The sequence below is a fragment of the Orcinus orca genome, chromosome 2, assembly GCF_937001465.1.
Source record: "Orcinus orca chromosome 2, mOrcOrc1.1, whole genome shotgun sequence".
In the NCBI taxonomy this organism is placed as follows: Eukaryota; Metazoa; Chordata; class Mammalia; order Artiodactyla; family Delphinidae; genus Orcinus; species Orcinus orca.
The window spans coordinates 115,179,112-115,192,802 of NC_064560.1; the positions used below are offsets into that span (position 1 = coordinate 115,179,112).

General features: G+C 36.1%; 1 protein-coding gene across 6 annotated transcripts in view; it reads left to right on the forward strand.

Annotated features, from left to right (window-relative positions):
• UBR1 (ubiquitin protein ligase E3 component n-recognin 1) overlaps positions 1-13,691 on the forward strand; it is a 169,562-nt gene that overhangs the window by 47,073 nt on the left and 108,798 nt on the right. For all 6 annotated transcript variants that reach the window (XM_033435659.2, XM_004273939.4, XM_033435660.2 and 3 more), the window contains one exon: positions 8,102-8,212. In XM_033435659.2, the coding sequence (XP_033291550.1) occupies positions 8,102-8,212 (111 nt within the window). The remainder of the gene's footprint in view (positions 1-8,101; positions 8,213-13,691) is intronic.

Sequence of the window (13,691 nt, forward strand, 5' to 3'; positions counted from 1 at the left end):
TTATATCCCATTCCAAAGAGTTTTCTCTGTGATCTTGCACAATCCAAGATGAGAATTGAAAGTAAAGTAGAGGCATAAAAAACAAGAAACAAAACAAAACAAAAACCTTTTGAGAACAGGAAAATAACAGATAAAAATTGGAGCTTTTTGTTCTGCTGTGTGTAATGTGACCCTTCTTTGTGATATCCAGCTTTTCAGTAGTTTATCCCTTAAAAAAAGCTACAGTAAGATAAATAAGGTCTGAGGATCTAATGTATTTAACATGGTGACTATAGTTGATAACACTGTATTATTGTATGATTGAAATTTGCTTAGAGAGTAGAACTTAAACATTCTTACATACACACAAAAAGGTAACCATGAAACAAGAAAGAATATACTGAAGTACTATCTTTAAAAAAACTTTCAGTAAACCTCTGCATTTTTATCCTCAAAATAAAAACACCCACTGTTTAAGATTATTATTATTATTTTTTTGGCTGCACCACGTGGTATGTGGGATCTTAGTTCCCCGACCAGGGATCGAATCTGTGCCCCCTGCAATGGAAACATGGAGTCTTAACCACTGTACTGCCAGGGAAGTCCCAAAGATTATTTTTAACTCCATAAATGTTTCCTTTTTGTTGTTAAATGAGAATAGTGAGTTACAAAAATAGTATATTCATACAGCTGTTTCCTCTAATCAGAAAAAAACAGTTTTCAAATGAAGCTTACAGAGTTGTAAAAGGAAGAATAAAATTCTCATGTTATACTTTTAAATGGAAAAAGCACAATATGTATAATTATGCATTCAATTTTTGGATTCAATTTTGCATTCAATTATGTTTCTTTTAGAACTTATTGGGTATATAATATTAAACCATAATATATTTTAACTGCTTACCTATTGGAGAATTTGTTCAGGTTTCAGTTTTTTTTAATTGTAAGCAATATTGCTATAAATATCTTTATATGTAAATCATTTTTCTATATGTAAGATTATTTTTTAGGCTAGGTTCTCAGAAGTGGAATTACTGGATTAAAAAATAGAGACCTTTCAGAGAATAAAAAGACAAGCCACAGACTGGGTGGAAGGCTTTGCAAAACATGTATCTGATAAAGGATTGTTATCCACTATATATAAAAAACTCTTAAAACTCAACAGTAAGAAAATGAACAACTCAGCTTTAAAAATGGGCAAAAGATCTGAAACAGACACTTCACCAAGAAGATACGTAAATGGCAATAAGCACACAAAAAGATGCAAAACATCATATGTCATTAGAGAATTACAAATTAAAACCATAGTGAGATACCACTACATACCTATTAGAATGGCAGAAATCCAAAATATTGACAATACCAAATGCTGGTGAGGATGTGGAGGAACAGGAACTCCTATTCATTGCTGGGTTGGGAATGCAAAACGATACAGCCACTTTGGAAGACAGTTTGGCAGTTTCTTATAGAAATAAATACACTGTAACCATATAATCCAGCAATCATGCTCCTTGGTATTTACCCAAATGAATTGAAAACTTATATCCACAAAAAACACACAAAAAACCTGCACAGAAATGTTTATGGCAGTTTTATTCATATTTGCTGAAACTTGGATGCAACCAAGATGTCTTTCAGTTGGTGAATGGGTGAAAAAACTTTGGTACGTTGATACAATGGAATTTTTAAAAAATGTTTTATTTATTTATTTTATTTTTATTTTTGGCTGCGTTGGGTCTTCGTTGCTGTGCGCAGGCTTTCTTTAGTTCCAGCGAGTGGGGGCTACTCTTCGTTGTGGTGCACGGACTTCTCAGTGTGGTGGCTTCTCTTGTTGCGGAGCATGGGCTATAGGGCACACGGGCTTCAGTAGTTGTGGCACACGGGCTCAGTAGTTGTGGCACACGGGCTCAGTAGTTGTGGCTCACGGGCTGTAGAGTGCAGGCTCAGTAGTTGTGGCACACAGGCTTGGTTGCTCCACGGCACGTGGGATCTTCCTGGACCAGGGCTCGAACCTGTGTCCCCTGCATTGGCAGGCAGAATCTTAACCACTGCGCCCACCACCAGGGAAGTCCTACAATGGAATATTATTCAGTGCTAAAAAGAAATGATCTATCAAGCTATGAAAAGATATGGCAGGACCTTAAATGCATGTTTCTAAATGAAAGAAGCCATTGTGAAAAGGCTATATACTGTATGGTTCCAGCTGTATGACATTCTGGAAAAGGCAGCACTATGGAGACAGTAAGAAGATCAGTGGATGCTGAGGCTGGGAGATGATGGTGGGAGGGATAGAGGGATGAATAGGTGGAGTACAGGGAATTTTTAGTGCAGTAAAACTACCCTGTGTGATACTGTAGTGGTGTATATACGTCATTATACATTTGTCAAGACCCCCAAAATGTACAACACAAAGAGAGAACCCAAATGTAAATTATGGACTTTAGTTAATGTATCAGGGACTTACTTCCCTGGTGGCACAGTGGTTAAGAATCTGCCTGCCAATGCAGGGGACACGGGTTCAAGCCCTGGTCCCAGAAGATCCCACATGGCACAGATCAACTAAGCCCGTGTGCCACAACTACTGAGCCCATGTGCCTAGAACCTGTGCTCCGCGACAAGAGAAGCCACTGCAGTGAAAAGCCCGCGTGCAGCAACTAAGAGTCAAAGCAGCCAAATATAAATTACTTAATTTAAAAAAAATAATGTATCAACATTGACTCCTCAATTGCAACAAATGTGCCACACTATTGCAAGATGTTCATAATAGGGGAAACTGTGGGTAGGGAAAAGGAGGGATATATGAGAACTCAGTATTTTCTGAGGTATAAAAATAACGATCAGGGTCTATTTTAACAGCCTGCTATAATCCTACATGATGAGAATTTGTATTCATATATTATCTTTGAAACACAACATTAAAAAAAATAATTTAGGCAATGCAATAAAACTTACCTTTTAAAAATTCAAATAATACAAAAGAATACAAATAAAAATTTTTGTTGCCTTTCTGTCCCATCATACTTTCTTTGTTAAACTGAACACAATTTAGTGCACATCCTTGCAGATCTTTATGCATGTACACTCATATATATATTTATATGTTTAGGAGGATGTTTGTGTGTGTACAAATGGGATCCTACTGTATATTTTGTTTTGCAACTTTTTTTTTTGGCCATGCTGCACAGTTTGCAGGATCTCAGTTCCCCGACCAGGGATTGAACCTGGGCCACAGCAGTGAAAGCCTGGAATCCTAACCACTAGGTCACCAGGGAACTCCCTGCAACTTGATTTTAACTTAATATATCATGGAGATAATTCTGTGTTGATATATATAATAACTCTTGCCTTATTTAATTGCTGCATGTATTCCTTTGTGGGAATATGTCATCAAATATTTAACCCATCACCCTTTTCTAGATAATTACACTGTTTCCAGCTTTCACTGATCAACAAATAATGGAACATACACATATACCTTTGTTTTAATATAAACCAGTGTATATATTAAAGAATGCTTGAGACTAGATTCTTAGAGGTAGATTTTCTGGATTGAAGGGTACATGCATTTAAAATTTTCATAGATTTTGCCAAATGTTTTTCCTGAATTGCTGTGTCAATTTACAGTCCCATTAAAAGGATATGAGGGGCTTCCCTGGTGGCGCAGTGGTTAAGAATCCACCTGCCAATGCAGGGGACATGGGTTCGAGCCCTGGTCTGGGAAGATCCCACATGCTGCGGAGCAACCAAGCCCACGCACCACAACTACTGAGCCTGCACTCTAGAGCTCGCTTGCCACAACTGCTGAAGTCCGCGCGCCTAGAGCCTGTGCTCCACAACAAAAGAAGCCACTGCAATGAGAAGCCCGTGCACTGCAACGAAGAGTAGCCCCCACTCGCCACAACCAGAGGGAGCCTGCGCACAGCAACAAAGACCCAACACAGCCAAAAATAAAAATAAAAAAAGGATATGAGAATGTTCTTTATCTACATCCCCAAAGTTTATTTAGTCAGTCTTTACTTTTTGCCAATCCGTTAGTCAAATAATCTCATTTTAATTTGCATTTCTATTACTAGTATTAACATCTTTTCATTTTTTAATTGTATGTTTAATTTCTTCTGTGTATTGCCTGTTTTTATCCTTAATTTTTCTTTTGCCTTTTTCTTACTGTTATATACGTTACAAATATTTTCTCTTACTATGCTTGTCTTTAATAATTTTTAAAGTCAGATTTTTTTGAGATATAATTTATATACAATAAAATCTACCCTTGTAAGTGTAGTTCCATGAGTTTTCACAGACATACAGTTCAGTAACCACCACAATAATCAATATATAAAACATATCATTCCCAGAAGTTCTCCCGTTTGCAGGCAGTCCTCTTGCCCACTTACCCCAGCTCCTGGCAGTCACTGATCAGTTTTCTGTCCCTATAGTTTTGGCTTTTCCAAATGTCATATAAGTGAAATCTATATATAGTATGTAGTGTTTCCTATCTGGTTATATTCACTTAGCATAGTGCCTTTGAGATCCTCTCATGTCTCAGCAGTTTGTTCCTTTTTATTGCTGAGTAGTATGCCGTTGTATGGATATGCCACAATATATTACCTGTTCATCAGTTGATGAATATTTGTCTTGTTTCCAGCTTTTAAATAAAGCTGTTACAAACATTCAAGTACATGTCTTTGTGTGGGCATATTTTTTAATTTTTCTTGGGTAACCTCAGGGTGATATTGCTGGATTATAAATTAAGTGTATTTTTTGACTGTATAAAATCTATTTTCTGTCTTTTAAACTTGATATATGCTATCATTTGCCTTACTGACATTTTAATTTATATGTTGTCAAATTTGCCAGATTTTTTTTTTTAATGCTTCTGGATTTTGTGCCTTGCTTCCATGGCATTCCCTATACTAAGGTTATGCTTTTACTTTCATTTGAAACAACTACATTTTTAGTAATCATGGATGAGTCTAGCATTCTTCAGTATATAAAATTGATTTGTATATTCTAATTTCTTTTGTTACTATTGTTCTAGTGATAATGTTTGTACTAATAATTTTTATAATGCCTTTAGTTCCTTTTTACTCCCTTATGTAACTTTTTATTATCTAGTCTGTCAGTTTTAATGCTATCTTTGACTCCCTCCTATTACCTATTTAATAGTTGATAATCTTATGTTGCCTTCTCTTTCCCTTCTCCCACTTTTTAGTTGTAGTCTTTCTGATTGTGAGATCATATAATGTTTACATTCTTCTATCCATGTATCTTTCAACACCCTTGATTTGTTCTTAGCGCTACAATTAAATACATAAAATGTTCGCCATCTGTCCTTTTTCTGAAGTTCCCCAGTCACTGCTTGGTCAGCTGAAGTGCATCCTCTAGGGGTCAGTAAACTACAGTTTGTGGGTCAAATCTGGCTCACCATCTGTTTTTGTATTGCCTGCAAGCTAAGCTTGGTTTTTATTCTTTTCTTCTTTTTTTTTTTCTTTTGGCTGTACCGCAAGGCATGCGGAATCTTAGTTCCCCAACCAGGTATCAAACCTGTGCCCCCTGAAGTGGAAGCGCAGAGTCTTAACCTCTGGACCTCCAGGGAAGTCCCTTAGCTTGGTTTTTATATTTTCAGATGGTTGGGAAAAAAGATGAGAAGAATAATATTTCATGATAAATGAAAATTATATGAAATTAAAATTTCAGTGCCTATAAATAAAGTCTCATTGGAATGTGGCTATGCTGGTTCATTTATTTATTGTCTGTGGCTGATGCTTCACTGCCAGAGCAGAATAGAGTAATTCAACAGAGATTCCATGGCCTGCAAAGACTAAAATATTTACTGTCTGTTCCTTTACACAGGAAGTTTGCTGATCACTGCTCAGGTAGATTCCTCAGGAAGGTCGCATGTATACTGTGTTTCTTAAGTTCTGACATGTTCAAAATTATATTATAGCTCGGCTGTAGACAGTATTCTTGGTTTGCAGTTTCTTTCCTTGAAAATGCTGCTCTGCTGTTGTCTTGCTTTATGTGTTGTTATTGAGAAGTCTGATGCCAGTCTAATTTTCTTGTGATTATGTTATTTCATCTTTTTGCCTAGGGCCTCAGGACTTTTATCTTTAAAATCCAGTAGTTTTAGGAGGGTATACTTTGGAGTTGATCATACTGAGTGAGTTTTCTCTTAGTCACTTTTGGCCGTTTGATTGTGTAGATTCAGGTCTTTTATTTCCAGGAAGTTTTCTTAGATTAAAGTTTTAAATATTACCTCTGTTCCATTGTTTTGATTTTTCTTTGGTGATTCCAGTTATACTCATCTGCCTCTATTAGGCCTATCTTCTATTTCAACCACTTTTTCTCTGACCCTGTATTTCTTTACTTCATCTTATTTTCATTCTCTTGTTTTCCTGCTTTGTTTCAATGCTATTTATTAACTTTTCATTTGAGTCTATCATCTTGTAATTTAAAAAAATTCATTTCTGATATGATATCGTTTTCTTCCTGGTTTTTCCCCTTAGTTCACTCGAGTCTCATTTTATTTATTCCTATTTCTTTGTCCGTTTCTGTTCTTAGTTCTTATATTTATGATTAAAGGTGTTTAGTCTGATTAAGGGTTTTTAATGCTTGTTTGAGGCTGTGTAATTCAGTTTGGAGCATTGTATAGTTTTCTCCAGCTTCATAATTGGGTTTTGGCTCTTATTTGCATTTTTTGGCTTTTTTTTTTGCAATAGTTTTGTGTGGATATGGTGTACTTCTTTCTGTTCTTTTTCATTTCATGGATAGGTTTACAAGTGCTCTCTTCTGTCAGTTCTACCCTCTTCTCTGTTTTTTTTTTTTTTTTTTTGCGGTACGCGAGCCTCTCACTGTTGTGCTCTCTCCCGTTGCGGAGCACAGGCTCCGGACGCGCAGGCTCAGCGGCCATGGCTCACGGGCCCAGCAGCTCCGTGGCATGTGGGATCTTCCCAGACCGGGGCATGAACCTGTGTCCCCTGCATCGGCAGGCGGACTCTCAACCACTGCGCCACCAGGGAAGCCCCTAACTTATTTTATAGATGATATTGGTGATGGTGGTGAGGTGAGGGGAGGGTTTGGCATGTCTTGTTTCTCTCTTGTTTCATAGGATCCTTAAATTTTCTTTCTTATTTACTTCTTTCATTTACTGCCCCATCTATAATGGGTTACCACCTTTTTTAATGTATTTGATTTTCCTCCAAAAGTAATGCTTTTCTGAGGTGGCCACTTCTGGTCCTGTTTACTTTCAGTCTCTTTCCCTGTGAACCACCAAGTCCTAACCTGTGTTCAGTATTTGTCCCTTGGCATTGGGCTTTCTCTTCTGGAGTGTGATTTTGTTTGTGCTTGATCTAAGTCCTTTGTACCCCTCTGTTCTCTTTCATGGGGTCACTTAAGCTTCCCTCTCGTATTGTCTGTAACCACAGGCTTGAAGTGATAGGCAACAGGAACTCTGATAAAGCAAGTCATTTGAAGGTTGTGGTATTTATTTTTTGTCTCCTAGTAATCTTGCAGACATGAGTCATGTGTGGCTTTATTTGTTCTCCTTGTTAATTGTATGCTTTGGAGGGGGGAGATTTGGGGAAGATTCAAATTCAGGTCATTGTCATCCTTCTCTATCTAAATTAGGATATTTTAGATAATTTTTTTTTTTTTACAGGAACCCTCACAGGGACAATGTTGTGAATAAGTTTTAGTTGCTGTGGAACATCAGTATAGATGAAAATACTTTATACATGTCTTAAGTACTTATACAAGTATCATTATAATGATTTTTAAGAAGTTTGTTTAATCATAAAATCTACTGAAGCATTCTGGGTGAAGTATAGATTATTTTTTGCACACGTCACAACCTGTTCTCCATTAGTACAAAGTTTAAAAACTATTATTTAAAAACTTTGAATATGTTTCAAAAATATCAATTTTGAAGGTTCAGTTTTGTTGTGATTAAGTATTAAGGATTTTTTTGGGTTAACTAATCAAAATATTTTTTGATATATATCTATAACATTAAAGGCAATTAAGGTTGAAATAGAGGGAAACATTTATTATTTGAGTCATCTTTATCATTCTTCTTTGCCTTGTGATATGTTTTGAAATTAAGACATACTCATTTTTCATTTATCAGATGCATACTTCTACTGGAGGAGGATTTTGTGACTGTGGAGACACAGAAGCATGGAAAACTGGCCCTTTTTGTATAAGTCATGAACCTGGAAGAGCAGGTACCACAAAAGAGGTAAGAATATTGCTATTTTTTTAATTGCTAACTATTTTAAGGTTGATGAAATTAAATAGAAATAAATGTTATGTGTATGGGTTAAGCCGAATTCCATTGATAATCCTGATTTTTATGTTCTAATATTTAAATGTAAGGAGTTTTATTTGACTCTAGAGAATTTAAGTGTTTGATAATTATATTCCATATTTCTCTAAAGAAGGAATGAATTTACAATGAAAAGATGAACTTAGAATACTTTTTTGTTAAGCAATTTGATGAGTAAACAATATATTAACCCAAAAGAGCAAATGGAAGTAGTTATTAATAGATAGGAGACTATAATGAATTAGAAAACAGTAGAATTGACACATAAATTCCATAATTGCTTTTCTTAAAGAAAAAAACGTCAGCAAACTGATTATCCACTATACATCCTAATCAAGAAAAAAAACGGCGAGCAAGCCCAGATGTAGACCGTTAAAAAGGAATGGGAAAATAACCATAGAACTACAGATACAGAAGGATTGTAAAAGGCTCCTTATGTGACTCTGAACAAATACATTTGAAAATAGATTCTTCTTTTATCAGACAGTATTAAGTGCCATAATTTATTCAAAAACATAGAAAACTTGAATAGGCAGTAACCATTGAAGAAATTTAGAAAATTGTCACAAGAAAGTACTTCCTAAAAAATGCCATGCTCTAATAGTTTTACAGAGGAATCCTTTTCAAAACTTAAGGAATAAATAGTTTTTGTACTCTTTAAACTGTTCCTGATAACTATAGCATTGAGTACCCTTAGGGTATATATTTTGATCTCTTAAGTACCATTTCCCACTAAAAGAAATCAGGGCTTTTTGTAAAACTGCCTGATTCCACATGTGAGTTAGGGAATAGATAAGGTAGGCTTGTGAGGATGGGTTTGTGTCAAAAGAACCTAAAACCCAGTTTGAAAAGGCTCCCACTGACCTGAGTTGGACAATTGGGGCATCAGAAAAACAATAATAAATAACCACTATGATTGATTGAATCATACTTAATATATAAAAATCCATGAGTTTCTAATAATGAAACTTACATAAGAACTAAATAGAATAAAACTTGTTTGTTGCCATGCAGTGGTTATTGTATCATTTCCTTACTCTAAAAACTGGTAATTGAAGGGAATGGACTAAACGTTTATTCTACCTTTTCAACAGGAATTGTATTTCATTGTAAGCAAGTATCTCCAGTTCATGAGGTAAAGCTCTTCTTTCTACAGGAATGCTAGCTAATAGAGAAGGAATAATAGAATTAGAAAAATCAACATTTTGCAAACCCTAAGGAAATATTTGATTTAGACAAAGATCATTAATGGATGCTAAAACCCTTAAAACTTGAATTGATGAGGAACAATATGGGCATGGTTCTGAATTACCATCTCATAGATTACTTGCTAGTCATAAGGGAAAAAACAAAACTGTACAGTGAGGCGGGCAGGGGAGGGCATCATACTGTTGTCACCTGAAACCAGTCATCAGTATTAGCATCATTATGAATATTGGGTTGATATGGCATAATGAGCCTCCTCGTATGATGTAAAATACAGTACATAGTTTAACATCTGAAAATCAGTTAATGTAATACTATATAAATAGAATAAAAAACAAAGCCACATGATCATTTCTGTAGATGCAGCAAAAGCATTTGACTAAATCCAACACACTTTCATGATAAGAAGACTTAAACTTATAGGGACTTCCCTGGTGGCACAGTGGTTAAGAATCGCCTGCCAGTGCAGGGGACACGGGTTGGAGCCCTGTTCTGGGAAGATCCCACCTGCTGTGGAGCAGCTAAGCCTGTGTGCCACAACTACCGAGCCTGCGCTCTAGAGCCCGCGAGCCACAACTACTGAGCCCACGTACCATAACTACTGAAGCCTGCATGCCTAGAGCCCGTGCTCCACAAGAGAAGCCATCGCAATGAGAAGCCCGCGTACCGCAACAAAGAGTAGCCCCCGCTTGCCTCAACTAGAGAAAGCCCGCACACAGCAACAAAGACCCAACGCAGCCAAAAATAAATGAATAAATAAATAAATAAATTTAAAAAAAGACGTAAACTTATAATAGAAGAGAACTTCCTTAACCTGATAGAGGGCATTTATGAAAAACTCACAACTATAATTATATTGTATACTTTCCCCCTAAGATCAGGAATAAGGCAGATTCTGCTTTTGCCACAGAGCATATCCATTCAATATTGTAGTGGAGGTTCTAGCTGGGGCAGTTAGGCAAGAAAAAGAAATAAAAAGCACCCAGATTGGAAAGGAAGAAGTAAAACTAGCTCTGTTTGCAGATGACATGATTTTGTATATAGAAAATCCTAAGGAATCCACTAAAACATTATTAGAACTAATAAATTCAGCACAGTTGCAGGATATGAGATAATTATACAAAAATTACTTGTGTCTATGCATTAGTAATGAACAATACAAAAATGAAATTAAGAAAAAAGAAATACAAAATGTATTTAATTTGAGAAGATATATGCACCCTTAATGTTCATTGCAGCATTATTTACAATAGCCAAGATATGGAATCAACCTGAGTGCCCATCAATAGCTGAATGGATAAAGAAGATGTGGTGTGTCTGTGTAAATATACACACATACACAAAATGGAATATTACTCAGCCATAAAAAAATGAAATATTGCCATTTGAGACAAAATGGATAGACCTAGAGGGTGTTATGCTAAGTGAAATAAATCAGACAAAGACAAATACTGTATGATTTCACTTATATGTGGAATCTAAAGAACAAAACAAATGAACAAACATAACAAAACAGAAACAGAGTCACAGATACAGAGAACAAGTGTTTGCTAGAGGGGATGGAGTTAGGGGGAGGAAAAAAATAGGTGAGGGAAGTTAAGAGGTACAAACTTTCCGTTACAAAATAGGTTATGGGTATGAAGTGTACAGTGTGGGGAGTATAGTCAATAATTATATAGTATCTTTGTATGGTGATAGATGGTGACTAGACTTACGGTGACCATTTTGAAATGGTGACCATTTATTATCAAATATATATCAGATCACTATGTCGTATACCAGGAACTAACATAGTATTATAGGTCAACTATACTTCAAAAACAAACAAATAAATTCATAGAAAAAGAGATCAGATTTGTGGTATCAGAGGCAGGTGGTGGGAGGAGGGGGAATTGGATGAAGGTGGTCAAAAAAGTATAAACTTCTAAGATAAATAAGTACTGGGGTATAATGTACACCATGATTAAAATAATTAACACTGCTGTGTGTTATATGTGAAAGTTGTTAAGAGAGTAAACTCTGAGTTCCCACCACAAGGAAAAAATATTTTTTCTTTTATTTTGTATCTGTATGACTTGATGGATGTTGACTAAACTTATTGTGGTAATCATTTCATGATGTATTTAAGTCATATTATCCTGTACACCTTCAACTTAAACAGTGCTATGTCAATTATATCTCAAAACTGGAAGAAAAAATATAAAAAGAAATAGATTCTAATGTTGTTTATGTAAAACAATAAATTCAAATGGACTCTTCTGATTGAATTTGGATAAATTTTAATTAAAGAGGAACATTTTGGGACTGAGGCTTTGTCCAGTTATAAAGATTTGCACAGAAATCATGTAACAAATAATTGGGCATGGCATAAACTCTTGTTTTAACAAGACAATTTTTGGCAAACCTAAATATTTTCACAAGAATATATTTTTTTACTTGCATTAAAACATTTTTAGTATTTACTTTGTACTTATGGTCATTGACAGACTTTTGTTGAATATCCACTCCTTCAACATGTACAGTTTCTAAGGACAGTGTTGCATTTTTCTAATTGTTTCTCAGTGTCCCAGATTTAGGGAAGCAGATTTACAAAGATTTTACTTAAGTGCTGTTGTGTCACAGTTCTGGATTTAGTGCAGGCATATTTAGATGTGATCAGATCTTAACTTGTGCTAACATGTGCATGTCTTGATACTTCAAATCAACTCAGTTATATATAAAAGTAACGGGAAGAAAAATAAATTGGGACCCGGGGCTTACCTCAGAATTTATCTGACCTAAGGAAGAGAAAAGTAGTCATTTTAAAGTGTTCATTGCATCCTTTTATATCTAGGGGATGAGCATGCAGGGGCTGAAAGCTTCGTTGCCTGGAAAGAATTTAGCAGTAGTAGATCTTTTATGTATTTAGAGACATCTGTGTGTATTTCTCTGGAAGCCCATGGGAGATTTTTTGTTTGTTTGTTTGTTTTTATGGAGGCTTTGTTACGTAGCAGGATTAGTTAAATCATTGGCCATTGGCAATTGATTCAACCTCTAGCCCCTCTGGGGTTGGGGATGGGACTGAAAGTTGGCAACCTTCTAATCACAAGGTTGGGTCTCCAGGCAACCAGCCCGCATCCTTAGGTGCTTTCTAAAAGTCACCTCATAAACATAACAAAAGACAGCCCCCACTTCTTCACTTGGGAAATTCCAAGGGTTTTAGGAGCTCTGTGCCAGAAACTGGGATGAAGATATTTCTTATTATAAATCACAGTATTAAAGGCCATGCTCCCCAAATTCAGCTACACATTCAGTACAGTTCCCCAGCTGGAAATTTTTTTTAGGTAATTGACAAGATGGCTCTAAAATTCATATGAAATTGTAAGGGACCCACAATAGCCAAAACAACCCTGGAAAAGAAGAACAAAGTTGGAGGACTCACACATCCCTCTTTTAAAACTTAATACAAAGCAACAGTAATCAAGACAGTGTGGTACTGGCATAATGATAAAAATATAGATTAACAGAATAGATTTGAAATCCCAGAAATAAACCCACATGTCTGTGGTCAGCCATTTTTCAACAAGAGTACCAAGACCATTCACTAGGGTAAGAATGATCTTTTTACCAAATAGGACTGGGACAACTGGATATCCACATGCAAAAGAATGAATCTGGACCCCTAACTCACACCAACCACAAAAATTAACTCAGAATGGATCAAAGACCTAAAAATAAGAGCAAAAACGATAAAACTCTTACAAGAAAACAGGGATAAATCTTTATTACCTTGGATTTGGCAATAGATTCATAGATGTAACACCAAAAGCATTAGTAATAAAAGAAAAAAAACCTTAAATTGAACTTCATCAAAATTAAACACTATTGGGCTTCCCTGGTGGCGCAGTGGTTGAGAGTCCGCCTGCCGATGCAGGGGACACGGGTTCGTGCCCCGGTCCGGGAAGATCCCACATGCCGTGGAGCGGCTGGGCCCGTGAGCCATGGCCACCGAGCCTGCGCGTCTGGAGCCTGTGCTCCGCAACAGGAGAGGCCACAACAGTGAGAGGCCCGCGTACCGCGAAAAAAAAAAAAAAAAATTAAACACTTTTATGTTCCAAAGGACACTACCAAGAAAGTGAGAAGATAGTACACAGAATGAGAGAGAGATATTTGCAAGTCATATTATCCGGTAAAAGGAACTGGTATG